This window comes from Aethalodelphis obliquidens, unplaced genomic scaffold, assembly GCF_003676395.1.
Source record: "Aethalodelphis obliquidens isolate GAN/ISIS:26980383/991018 unplaced genomic scaffold, ASM367639v1 scaffold5, whole genome shotgun sequence".
Taxonomy (NCBI): domain Eukaryota; kingdom Metazoa; phylum Chordata; class Mammalia; order Artiodactyla; family Delphinidae; genus Aethalodelphis; species Aethalodelphis obliquidens.
The window spans coordinates 25,010,339-25,024,640 of NW_020837949.1; the positions used below are offsets into that span (position 1 = coordinate 25,010,339).

A 14,302-nucleotide genomic window follows, 5' to 3' on the forward strand; every position below is an offset into this window, starting at 1 on the left:
AAATGTTATATTTAAAATTTTCCCACATGTATAGTAATCATAACATTGAACATACCACTTAACATGTGGGAAAAACACTGTAATAGAGGTATTAAATTGAGCGAGAAGTTTGTAGTGAATACTGGAAATGATTAATTATAGTGGGGCATTTAATTGGGAAATATTCTTGTAGTCCTTTTTTTTCAGGAGTTATTAAAACTACACAGAAGAAAATTATTCTATAAAAAATAATGTCTTTATGAAGCATTACTCTAGGTTGATTGGTCTGGGAAGATTAAAGATGAAAAAATGTAAGCACATTCACTCAGAAAGTTTTGGTTTTGTGGTTGCTGGTATATTTGTCTGCAGTAATAGAATTTGACAGCAGAAGCCAGCTGATGGCTCACATTCTATGAAATGTACTGGATTAGAGCCTACAGAATGAATCACTATTGGTGAACATTGTCAAGACAGGAATGGGCTATGGTTTTATCCCTAGAAGGTCTATCTATATAACTATCATCCATTTGTTAGAACACATGTTTTAGACAGAAAACATCCTAATATCAGAATAATGCCAAAGGAGAGGAAGACACATGTTTTAAATGTACGGATATGGCTTCTCTTTTTACGCATTATGAAAGATGGTATTATTTGTTAATATAGCAAAGCAAGAGAGCTGAATGATATTTGTTGATGCTTTGTAGCACAGTTGTGAAAAATAGGAAGTTTAATGTACTCTCAAGTAGTAGTTTTTTTTTTGTTTTTTTTTTTTTGCGTTACGTGGGCCTCTCACTGTTGTGGCCTCTCCCGTTGCGGAGCACAGGCTCCAGACGTGCAGGCTCAGCGGCCATGGCTCACGGGCCCAGCCGCTGCGCAGCATGTGGGATCTTCCCGGACCGGGGCACGAACCCCGTGTCCCCTGCATCGGCAGGCGGACTCTCAACCACTGCGCCACCAGGGAAGCCCGAGTAGTAGTATTTTTAATTTAGCAACATATCCAAAATAAATTATGTGTCTCAGATACTAATGTATTTATAAGATCCTGACTCAAGTGTTCGCTACTTGTTCTTCCTTGGGGTGGATGTTGGTTGGTTCCCAGACTTCAACTATGACATCAAAACACAGTACAGTTATACATAAATAGATTCCTTGATGAAAATGTAGTCATGTATGTTTAACATGTTTACTGAAATTTTCTCAGTAAACATGTTAAATTTTCTCAGTAAACATGTTAAACATACATAAATTTTCTCCATTATATTAAGAAATGTAACACATATGGCTTGACTATACCGTTTTTACTAAAGAAAATTTACAACTGTTAAAAAATTGTGGTAGTTTTCATTATCTTACAACTTTAATTTTTATTTAGGAAAAACATTTTTCCACTAGTTCAGTATTCAGGAAACTGATCAAGAAAATATAGTACTTAGCTTATAATGATGAATATTTATCCTCCGTAATGAGGCCTATCAGATTTGGATATATTTCTTTGTTAATAAGTCTTATTTCCTTATAGAAAATAAAGTGTATTGAGAATTAAAGAATTAGACATGTGGGTAGACAAGCTGACCTTTAAGGTCTCTACCAAACTTGAAGTTTAATGTTTCTGAGATTTTTTTGTTTTTACTGCCTTTTTTTTTTTAACGGTAACATTATAAATCTATAGAAGCCCCAAACAAAATGCAATTTTGGTTTTACAATAATTAGCTTTGAAACATAACCTTCACAGAAAGTATTTTATTATCTTATATAAGAGTCCATTAGGGTATAAAATCAATATTTTAGCCACTCAAGTGGAGCATTTCATTTTTCTCAATATTTTTGAGAGAAGCCACTTTCAATTTAACTTTTTTTTCTTACCTAATGGAATCTTATACATAAATAAAATAACTTTTCTAAATCATTAAAACCTAATAGAAAATTAACAGGGTTATGATAGATTGCTTTTCCTTTGTGGTGAAGAGACAAGGTAGAGCTAATAGTCTTGAGTGCCCTTAGGACACATGAATTACCATCTACTTTCTCAAGGGAGGATATTTGAAATTAAACATGCATGAATTATCTACTCCACCTGGGGGAGATCTGATAGCCCTCAGCAAGTGTTGAACTTCGGGGCTACAATTCTCTGCCCTCCACTATTCACCCCACATTCAAGAAAGGAAAGCATCCTTTAGCAATAGATCTATTTATGAGAACAAGCTCAGTCACATAGTTCCCCAAAGGGAGGCAACCTTAAGAGTGATGATAGAATATTGCTGACACTAGACACTTTGGGGCATGTTTTTGGTATAAGATAGTTGTCACTACCTTCTCAGTAGATTATCAGTAGACTACTATACTGGTGGTGGTCACAGAATGGGTAAGTAAGCTTAATTTGAGCTGCATTAGTTTCCTATTGCTGTGTAACAAATAACTCCATATTTAGCAGCTTACGACAATAAGACACTTATCATCTCACACAGTTCCTGTAGATTGGACATTCAGAAGCAGCTCAGCTGGGTTGTTCTGGCTCAGGGTCTCGCACGAGGTTGCGGTCAAGGTGTCAGCTGGGGCTGTAGTCATCTAAAGGCTTGACTGGAGCCAGACGATTCACTGTCTAGGTGGCTCCCTCACATGCATGGCAAGTGGGTGCTGACTGTGGGCAAGAAGCCTCAGCTCCTTTCTATAGGGCTGCTTGAGAGCTCTCATGACAGTCTGGTTCTCTCCCAGGAGTGAGCAGTCCAAGAGAGAACAAGGCACAGGCTAAAGTGTCATTTATGACCTAGCCTCAGAAACCACATGCAGTCATTTCTGGAATATATTATTGTTTACATAATTCAGCCCTATTTAAAGTGGGAGAGGACTCCATGAGTGCATGGTTCCAGGAGGTAAAGTTATTGGGGGCCATCTTGGAGCCAGACTATCACAGCAAATGGTAATTTATCTTTGGGGTTTTTAATAGAGCTGGTCTTGGGAAAATAAGTTTTTGGTTTTATTTTTTTAAACATTCCTTTAGCTCTCCTCTCTGTGCCTCTTTGAGCTGTACTTTATTTCTAGAAGCCAGTACTTCCAAGTTGACTCCTTCTTCCTCAGGGGTGCCCTTCCTGTCCTTCCTTGCTCACAAATTCAATAAATATTTGAGGACAAATTGTGTGTCAATCACTGTTTGTTCACATCAGTGAACAAAATCCTTCCATTCATAGAGCTTACCTTTTATATAGGAGTAGCTTGTCATAATGAGTTGTCTCCTATGATCCATAATTTCTGGTTTGTCCTGTTAGCATTCTGTGGGATCTGATGCTATTTCCAGGTGATAGTGTCAGAACTGATTTGACTTGTAGGACACCCAGCTGGTGTCCAAGGATTGCTTGGTGGTGTGGGAAACCCCACTTCCCTTGCCCCCTCACGTTGGAATCGGGTCCAGAACCTTTAGTAAACAAATTTAAGGAAAGAGGTCAATGATTGGCAAAATTCCCTTAAAATAACAAATTTGTTTTAATAGAGGTATTCTGTGATCTAATTCAAAAGAGTACGATGGAACTTTAAGGGCCCGAAGCAGAGAGAGATCTCAGCAGGGGAACTCGCTCATTTGTGCCAGTTTCACTGCTTTAAGCCTACTTTTGTTCAATGGAAGACATAACCATCAAGCTATCTCACTCAGCACGGTCTTTTCCACAATGTGAAAATGCAAGAGTGGGGGAATAAGTGAATTTTAAGCTTAAACAGGCAAAAACATTAATATGAGAAGTGTCAGAGATTAAAGTAGCTAATTTTGCCATTTCCTTTCAAAATTGACGCAGTGAGGTTTGAATTTCCCCAGATATGGTGGAAAGACTTGGATCACCATTTCTATGTGTGTTTATAGCCTAGCCAGTGTTTCAGGGACTCTGGCATTTATATCTGAGCTTAGCTCTAACACGTTTTTCCATGGGACTTATTTTTTTTTTCTGTTTTAAAACTGTTTGGGCCAATAAATCTTTCTCCACATGTCAGATTGGTCAACACCAAGGAGGTAAATGGAACGTAATGACACTCATCAAGTTTATGATGTGAATGATTTATTGGACCCAATCATTTAGCACTTTCATAAAGTCAATATTGGGGAAAGAAACTCTGGGCTCTTATTATGGTAAACTGTACTGTCAGCATTCAGTGACTTATTACAAACCTGTGGCTAGGATTAGGATATTATAAATGGGGGACAAATGGAAGGCTCATTAATATTTTATACCCACAGGTGGAAGACATGCAGTGGGCCAACAGAGAACACACTCACCCGGCGTCTGTCTGCAGCCTGCCCTGTAAGCCCGGGGAGAGGAAGAAAACAGTGAAAGGAGCTCCTTGCTGCTGGCACTGCGAGCGCTGTGAAGGTTACAACTACCAGGTGGATGAGCTCTCCTGTGAACTCTGCCCTTTGGACCAGAGACCAAACATCAACCGCACAGGCTGTCAGCTCATCCCCATCATCAAACTGGAGTGGCATTCCCCCTGGGCCGTGGTGCCTGTGTTCATTGCCATTTTGGGAATCATCGCCACCACCTTTGTGATCGTGACCTTTGTCCGCTATAACGACACACCTATTGTGAGGGCTTCGGGACGCGAACTTAGTTACGTGCTCCTAACGGGGATTTTTCTCTGTTATTCAATCACCTTTTTAATGATTGCAGCACCAGATACAGTCATCTGCTCCTTCCGACGGATCTTCCTAGGACTCGGCATGTGTTTCAGCTATGCAGCCCTTCTTACCAAAACAAACCGAATCCACCGAATATTTGAGCAGGGGAAGAAATCTGTCACAGCGCCCAAGTTTATCAGTCCAGCATCCCAGCTGGTGATCACCTTCAGCCTGATCTCCATCCAGCTCCTGGGAGTGTGTGTCTGGTTTGTTGTGGACCCACCGCACATCATCATTGACTATGGAGAACAGCGGACTCTAGACCCGGAGAACGCCAGGGGAGTGCTCAAGTGTGACATCTCTGATCTGTCGCTCATTTGTTCACTAGGGTACAGTATCCTCTTGATGGTAACTTGTACTGTTTATGCCATTAAAACAAGAGGAGTTCCAGAGACTTTCAATGAAGCCAAACCTATTGGATTCACCATGTATACCACCTGCATCATTTGGTTAGCTTTCATCCCCATCTTTTTTGGTACAGCCCAGTCAGCAGAAAAGGTAAGTGGCAAGAAATGCATTGCCAACCCTTTTCCTGGATTTAACTTCTTCCTTTAGGATGCTTTCCCTTCTTTCTTTTTGGTTCACTTATATTCTCTCAAGAAGCTTCAGTGTTTTATGTATATATTCAAGGTCATTTTGCTCTGAATATGTGTTGACTAAGGCTGATTTTCCATGAAAAACACTTTAATGTGTCCTCCTTGGCAAGGTGGAAGATTGACAGAGCTCACATCACTTTCTGGGTCCCTTTTCCCGTTCTGTTATCGACTAACATAACTGTTGTTTTCCAAACGTTAAAAGAGGAAGGGAGAAAGGGCAGACATGATTCACAGGGCTGAGCTATTCCAGAGGTTTCTCAGTGTGTGACAAATGCCTCCTTTGCCGGTTCTAATGTTACTCTCAGAAAAAGCTATTCCTTAATAATTATGATGGTTTTAGTCACAGAAGCAAACTGCAACAGCAAAAACTAAGTGGCTTAATTCAGTCTGAACCATCGTACTATTTCTCTTTAGCTCCCATTCTTATTATTTTTCCATATGTGGAGGATGGTGGTGAGGGATGAAAGAAGCAGCAATGGGCGATTATATAATGCAGTTTATATTTTTTTAGAAGTTGAAGATCAATTGAATTTCCTGAAATAATTTTCTTTTGTTACTAATCTTCCATTAACTTCACCACACAAAACACTGCATGTAAAGAACATCTGTGTGTGAAAGGAAATACATGCTGAACTGGATGTATGTGTTTCTGTGTATAGAAAAGCAGAGAACTAACGTTAACCATGACTTTCAAGGTTTGGGTGGTGTGATGGAGACAACCAGCTTGAAAAACAAAGGCAAATGCTACCATTCTAAAGGGATAGCTCTTCAGCCCTAATGTGCATATGAGAAAGTTCTTCTCTCAGAGTGAGGATGTAAAGATTATTCCATCCTCCATCATCAGAAGTCGTGAGGAAGTCAAAACATCCGGGGGGGGTCATTATATTCCATAGGTTCTAACATTCCAAGTAAGGTCCCACATGACTCTTAAAATGCCAACTAATTCAGAGGAAAAAATACTCAACAAGGGCATGGAGAGCTCATTAGTATGAGCATTCATCCCTTACTCGATCAATGTGGTCTTCAACTTTGAAAGCCAAAAACGTACTTCAGCAAACCTGCTGCTGAATAGAGCAAACTTGCCATGGGTTCCAGGCCTGTGACCTTTCTTGACTTGAATGGCCTGATGAAAGTCCACGAATATTTTACGTAGGACCATGCTCATGGCGGGAAAATAAAGTAAGACAGTTTGGGACACGAAACTTAACCACTAGAAAACATTATATCTTGACATACACAGATGGGAATTTATTAGGATCAAACTTGTAAATTTAACATAGGAAGGGATGTGTCACTCAAAGTTTATTAGGTCTGTTTTGACGTGGTTAGTTGGACTAGTCAGGGAAAAATATTGTTTTTCAGTGTCTAGAAATGTCCACATTATGTGAATTATTGATAACATCAACCTAACTGGTACTTGTATTTGTGTTTGAACCTAGAACTGTCTTTTTTAACATATTGTTTTATCTAGAGAGGGCCATAGGAAGTTTATTTTGTTTTCTTGTGGATAACAAATATTTAACCAAACAAAATCTCCTGAGTTCTGATATCTAACTCCCTTTTCTTTTGTTTTCTCTCCCTTTACATTTTATAAAAGACAGTCTACGCTTACTTTTCATGTTGTGACGTCAAGGATCTGGGGGAGCAAATATAAATGCTAATAAGATGTTATTTCTATTCAGGGAACTCTTTCAGTGACTCAATTTTTAGAAGAAATTTTTAGAATAAATAAAATCGTGGTCCTACATCAAGCTATTGGGCGCCTTCGTAGTAAGGCAAACATGCATCATAGTAAGTTTTTTTTAAGGTAACTGAAAAAAAACCAAATGACCATTGTCTCTCAGATAAGAACTCTGCAGCTGTCCCCTGAGGAGCAGTGATGGAGACAGTAAGAGTTTCAGGATGAAATGGATACATGAATAAGCCAGGGCTGGAGGCTGCCCAGTGCTGGGCCTGTGGGAGCTGTACATCCATCTGAAAACCTGGAGTGTATGTACATACTTATCGGTGTGGATCTATCAATGCCTCCAGAGAGACGACTGAATGCTAGCCAGAATTCTTTTTTCTTTTTTAGCTTTGTGCAATCAAAGTAAGTCAGAGAAACACACTGTAAGACAGATTTATAAAATATGTTAATTGGAATTTATTTGTATTCATGATATGATTGAATGTGGAAATGAGTGAAGAAATCAAGAAGGAACACTAATTCTAGGAATTTTCAGAACATTGGAAAGTGCTCAAATTATGTAGTTAGGCTTGGAGTTGCTGAATTTAGACAAGCTTTGCATCAAGAGCTATTATTTGATAAGTAGCTAAGATTTGCTACTGAAGTACTTTGTGTAATATACTTATGTGTCATCCTAACACTTCACGTTAAAATTTGCTTCCCGCTATTCTCTGTCAAAGTATCTTTAATTACTCAAAACAATACACAGAATGTTTGAGAGTGTTTATTTTTTCATGTTGCTAAAATTATTGACACAGATATTAAAAGTGAATACAACTTTTATATCTCTAAAGGCAGGCTTTCTCTAAGTTTTATTGACTTTGGAGGACCAAAGAGCTGGTCAGTTCTACATTGTCCTTTATAATGCTCAGCCAGTTAACCCCACGTTATCAGCTCGAAGTGTGTGCAACAGTCAGGAGGCACACACAGCCATTAATTCAGCAGATCCTTATTGAGCATTGTGTCCAGCATTGTGCTAATTACTGAACCATGTCAGTCAGTATCCCCGAGCCTTCCTTGTACAAAGGCGCAGCCTGTCTCCCAGCTGATGCTGCCTGATGCCTGTCATCACCAGCAAGTGCCAGGTGCCAGGGCAGGAGAAGATCAGGCTCAAGGGCAGGGGGAGATGGTGAGGAGTCAGATGTGAGACGAGAAAGCGAAGAAAAGAACTGTGCATCCTGTAACTATGCATCAGTGACATAGAATTTATAACACGGAAGAGCAAAATTTCTTCCAGTATGCACTTAATTATGTTTCATGGAGTCATGTCTACAGGAAAAAAACCCATCTAGCCACACAGGTCTCTTTGAAATTACAAGAGAAGTAGGAATAAAAAGTAAAATTAGTTGACTAATTTAGACAGATGTTTTAGAAAACCTCTAAGTAAAATCAAGTTATAAAGGGACATTTGTAGCATTCATGAGGACAGACAGCTCTCCAAAGTATGTCTCCATCCAATGATAAAACACCACTTAATTTTCCCACATTCTTTTTTTTCAGATTTCAAAATCAAGATGAATCATGTTTTTTCCTATAGATTTTAATGACATCATTTATTAGCTTTATATCTACTACGGCATTTTACTAACTCATAGTTTAAATGCACTTTCTTTTTTCCTATAAAAAGGTGGTGTGAAGGAAGGGCAGACACACTGCGGCACAGACAGGGACCAACTCAAACTTTCCTAATTGGGTTGAAAAGACAAAAAGTTAAAATATAATTAATGTAATAGTCAGGAAGAGAATCCCCAGGGATGGTTAGGGGCTGTTAGGATGGCAGAAATCTCTTAAATACATATCTTACCATCTCTAATTGGGTTCATAAAGTCTAGATAATCAGACAAAGGTTATGACACTGCCAAGCTCCAAGGAGCACAGTGCTTCAACCAGAACATAGGATGGAAACAAAACAAAACACCCTCAAAACGGAAAAGAAAATAAAACTCCAAACTGTCAAGCACCCCATATGTCCCAAACCAGCCTTTCTTCTTTCACCTTCTGGATAAGTCGTGTAGCCTCTATTTAGTAGCTTAAATAAAAAACCTGGAGTTATCTTAGACCCCTCCCTGTACTCACACTCACCTCCTCTCACCTTCAAATGTCATCCTGTATCAGTTCATGGAGGGTAAGCCATGTTTGTCTGATATATATCTGAATGAATGCATCTCTTAACATAGAGACTTTCATGTAATATATTCTCAATAAATACCTATTGAATGAGTAAATAGAGTCCCTTGCACAATAATGACATACTATAATAATAAAAATCCTTATTATTTAAGTTAGAATATGGCATAATGGTAACCTTATATAGTCATCATATTGTGATCCCCACTGCAACTTTTTTTTTCTGAAAAATAAGTTTTCTCCTTTGAATGATGGGCCAAATACATTTCTTTTTAAAAATTTTGTCAGTATCACTTATTCTGATATAGGACTGCTAAATATTTAAGGAGAAATATGAAAAAGAATTCTAATAGCTGTCCTTAGTTTTGTCTAAAATATACAAAACAAAGGAGAATTGATGCTGTTTTCCAGGTGCTTTGCCATGTCAAAAGTATCTCCCTTATTCTTTTTATTTATTTATTTATTTATTTATTTATTTATTTTGGGCTGTGTTGGGTCTTCGTTTCTGTGCGAGGGCTTTTTCCAGCTGCGGCGAGCGGGGGCCACTCTTCATCACGGTGCGCAGGCCACTCACTGTCGCGGCCTCTCCCGTTGCGGAGCACAGGCTCTAGACGCGCAGGCTCAGTAGTTGTGGCTCACGGGCTTAGTTGCTCCGCGGCATGTGGGATCTTCCCAGACCAGGGCTCGAACCCATGTCCCCTGCATTGGCAGGCAGATTCCCAACCACTGCGCCACCAGGGAAGCCCTCTCCCTTATTCTTTTACTCTGTCAATTATAAGGTGAATGAGTGGAGTAAGGAAGAGCATAAGCTCTGGAGTGGGAGGATGTGGGTTCAAATCCTGCAGCTCTGCTAAACTAGCTGAGAAAATTCAGTTAAGAGGCTAAATTTGTGCAGATAGAAATACATTTCCTGGGGAATGCAAACTCAGATATAAAGCAGCATAAAGCATTTGCCTGCCATCTGTGCCCAGCCCTATTCACAAACTAAAGCAGACTTGAGTTCATACCATTTAGAAAAGGGCAGGAAGATGATTGACTTAAAAAATCCTCTCGTCTCATTATGGTGTATTTTTGTATTAATAGATACCTCATGGTAGTTTTGCTGAGAGTTATATGCTATGAGTCATGAGGCATGTTTAGCACATAATAGGCAATCAATAGATACTGTCTGTTATTACAATTAGGCTGTGTTTCACGCGGGCAGGGATCTTATTTTATTTCGCTCACCATCATCTCCTTGACACCTAGCATAAAACGGTGCCCGGAATGGGTTCTCCAAAAATATTTGTTTAATGATTGAATGCATTTAAAATTATCCAGATAATTGCATCAGTTTCTCCAGCCGTCTGCGGAGCATCCCAACCAGACATGTTTTCGCAAACACAGGGGCTTGCCTGAGGGTAGAGCACACAAGATTACAAAAGTTAAAGACGGAGACAAGAATCTGAAGGACTAGGTAGAAAGAGGAGAGAGTGTTGTTCCTGAGGCAGTAATGTAACTGCCTCCATATACTTAGCAGAAAATACTAGAGGAGAGGAAAGTGTCATCAGAAAGCAGTTGCTGGAATACTTGGGTTAAAACTGAAAAGTTGAATAACTCTAACAAGAGTTGTGAGAGGTAGTTCTGAAAACAATAATAAAATCGCTGCTTTAAGGATGAGAAAAGAACAGCCTGAAAACCTGTGGTAAGAGTGTCAATATAACCTAGATAGCAATGGAAGTAATTTTCAGAAGAGATCAGACCACCCATAACTGTCTCCTAACTTTTCTCCATTTCTGTGGAAAGGAGGGAAATGGAAACAATGATCAGTAACCATCTTGTGTGTCTGTAATTGTTGTAAACCTTAGAGCGTTTTCTTTCCTTGTTCACTTACAGTCATTTGAAGCTGATTCCTTTAAAGGAATCTCAGTTCACAGAACTATTTCAGGTATTATGGTGGATTGTGTCCAGGCAAGATTAATCATACCAGCCTGTTACAATCAACTCTGGAAGGAAAAACCAAATAAAAAAAGGAAAAAGAAAAAAAAACTGGAAAAGAAAACATTTGTAGGATCTAATTTATGCACTCAGTAAAAATGATATGCTTGTGAAGGTATAGAAGAAAAAAATGAAATTAAGGAGATTCTAGGGCACAGTGTAGGCAAATCTGTTGAGTAGCTCTTCTAGAGAAGGCTGCCTTAGCCAGGCTTATTACTTTCTTCCCTTTGTGTTACATATTACTGCTGCAGAATATTACCAACTTACACATTTAGGGCAACCCTTTGGGGGGATGCCTATCTAACTGGACAGCACAAAGAAATGTTTGCTCCATGAACCTTGCTTAGATTCCAAGATCCCACTTTTTGGGGGTTCAGATGAAGCTGTGTGGTCTGGGGATACTTAATTGAAACATTTGGTGAGATTGTGGTATTTGCACATTTCTCTCTCTCTCTTTAATTGAAATTGAATTTACAAAGGGTTTGAATTTTCTATACCCAGGTTACAATAAATTAATCAATTAGACAGTTTAGATAGTCAACCTGGGAATTTAGTCCTAGAGTTCACATATCTCACTAAAATGGTTTGGCCTTCTTAATATTTTTGAAACGCTGTAGAACTAGATTTGATTAAGACCAAAATGTGAATATCTTCTGAGACATAGTGACCATGACTTTATTTCAAAATGTTTAGCAGGAATACCATACAAATAGACTTATTTTTTTTCTATATAGGCAGAACTTGAATGACATCCCAGACTGTTCATAGTACAGAACACAGTGACTAATTTACTTATGTAACTTCAAATTGCATTTTCCATGATTCAGTAGCTGCTTATATCTCTTGGAGCACACAGGGTGCCAGGAAGAGCAGATTGCAAGCAAATAGTTCCTTTTGGCTGTAACCATATATACATTTTTAGGTTGGGAATTTTTTTTTTAAATCTCTAAATACAGTATCACATGGATTAGTACCACCCATCCCAAAGTGTAGAGAAATATTTAACCAAATATTAGTCTAAATTCCAGGCCATTTAAAATGAGTGCAAAGCAGATTTATTTGCATCATTAAAAGAAATATAAAGAATACTTAGTCTGGCTTCTGGTTCAAGATACGGGCTGGCACAAACATATATATCGATTGCCTCTAAGGTGATAATGAAACGAAAAGAAGAAGGAAAGAAAAGGAAAAGAAAATAAGGGAAGCAAAGGGGGATGGGAGAGGGAGAGAAAGGGAGGGAGGGAAGGAGAGAGACAGAGAGAGAGGGTCATTATAGGCATAGCTCGGAGATATTGCAGGTTTGGTTCCAGAACCCCATGATGAAGCAAATAACACAACGCGAGTCACAGAGCTTTTTTTGGTTTCCCAGTGTGAATAAAATTTATGTTGATACTACACTGTAGTCTATTAACTGTGCAATAGCATTGTATCTAAACAAATGTACATTATTTAATTTAAAATACTTTATTGCTAAAAAAATGCTATCATCTGGAGCCTTCAGAGAATCATATCTTTTGTCTGGTAGAAGGTCTTGCCTTGATTTTCATTGCTCCTGGCTGAGCAGGGTGACGGCTGCTGAAGGTTGGGGTGGAGCTGTGGAAATTTCTTAAAATAAGAAAGCGCTGAAGTTTGCCTCATTGATTCACTCTTCCTTTCAATGCTGTTTGATAGCTTTTAACTCGGGGTAGAACTTATTTCAAAATCAGAGTCAATCTTCTCAAACCCTGCTGCTGCTTTATCAATTAGATTTATGCAGTATTCTAAATCTTTTGTTGTCATTTCAAAAATCTTCATAGCATCTTCACCAGGAATAGATTTCATCTCAAGAAACCACTTTCTTTCCTCATCCATAAGAAGCAACTCCTTGGCCATTAAAGTTTGAACACAGGATTGTAGCAATTCATTCATCTCTTCAGGCTCCACTTCTAATTTTACTGCTCTTGCCATTTCCACCACATCTTCAGTTACTTCCTCCACTGCAGTCTTGAACTCCCACCCCAAGTCATCCATGAGAGTTGGAATCCACTTCTTCCACACTCCTGTTAATGCTGATATTTTGACCTATTCCCATGAATCAGGACTGTTCTCAATGGCATCTAGAATGGTGACTCCTTTTCAGAAGGTTTTCAATTTACTTTTTCCAGATCCATCAGAGGAATCATTATCTATGGCAGCTATAGCCTTATGAAATGTATTTCTTAAATAATAAGACTTGAAAGTCGAAATTACTCCTTGATTCATGGGCTACAGAGTGGATGTTGTGTTAGCAGGTAAGAAAATAACATTAATCTCCTTGTACATCTCCATCAGCGCTCGTGGGTGACCAGGTTTATAGTCAATGAGCAGTAATATTTTGAAAGGAATCTTTTTTTTTCTGAGCAGTAGGCGTCAACAGTCAGCTTAAGATATTCGGTAAACCAAGTTGTAAACAGATTTTCTGTCATCCAGGCTCTGTTGTTCCACTTACAGAGCACGGCTTCAGAGTAGATTTAGCATCATTCTTAAGGGCCCTAGGGTTTTTAGAATGGTAAGTGAGCACTGGCTTCAACGTAAAGTCAACAGCTGCATTAGTCCCTGACAAGAGAGTCAGTCTGTGCTTTGAAGCTTTGAAGCCAGGCATTGACTTCTCTTCTGTAGCTATGAAAAGTCCTAGATGGTATCTTCTTCCAATATTCTCCTTAAACCTCATGAGCCAACCTCTGCTAGCTTCAAACTTCCCTTCTGCAGCCTCCTCACCTCTCTCAGCATTAATAGAATATAAGACAGTTAGGGTCTCACTCTGGGTTAGGCCTTGGCTTCAGGGAATGCTGTGGCTGGTTTGATCTTTTTTGGGGACCACTAAAACTTTCTCCATATCAGCAGTTAGGCTGTTTAACTTTCTTATCATTTGTGTATTCACTAGAGTAGCACTTTTAATTTCTTTCAAGAACTTTTCTTTTGCATTCACAACTGGGCTAATTGTTTGGCACAAGAGATCTAGCTTTTGGTCTCTCTTGGCTTTTGACATGGCATCCTCACTAAACTTAATCATTTCTAGCTTTTGATTTAAAGTGAGAGACTTGCAACTCTTCCTTTTACTTGATCACTTACAGGCCATTGTAGGGTTGTTAACTGGCCTAATTTCAGTATTGTTGTGTCTCAGGGAATAGGGAGGCCTGAGGAGAGGGAGAGAGTCAGGGGAATGGCTGGGCTGCTTGGTGGAGCAGTCAGAACACATACATGTATCGATATAAGTTC

At 39.0% G+C, this 14,302-nt stretch overlaps 1 protein-coding gene across 1 annotated transcript in view; it reads left to right on the forward strand.

Moving 5' to 3' along the window:
* Nucleotides 1-4,207: 4,207 nt before the first annotated feature.
* LOC113618145 (metabotropic glutamate receptor 8) overlaps nt 4,208-14,302 on the forward strand; it is a 91,112-nt gene continuing 81,017 nt past the window's right edge. Inside the window, exon 1 of the mRNA XM_027102051.1 lies at nt 4,208-5,137. Within this exon, the coding sequence (XP_026957852.1) occupies nt 4,211-5,137 (927 nt within the window). The 5' untranslated portion in view covers nt 4,208-4,210. The remainder of the gene's footprint in view (nt 5,138-14,302) is intronic.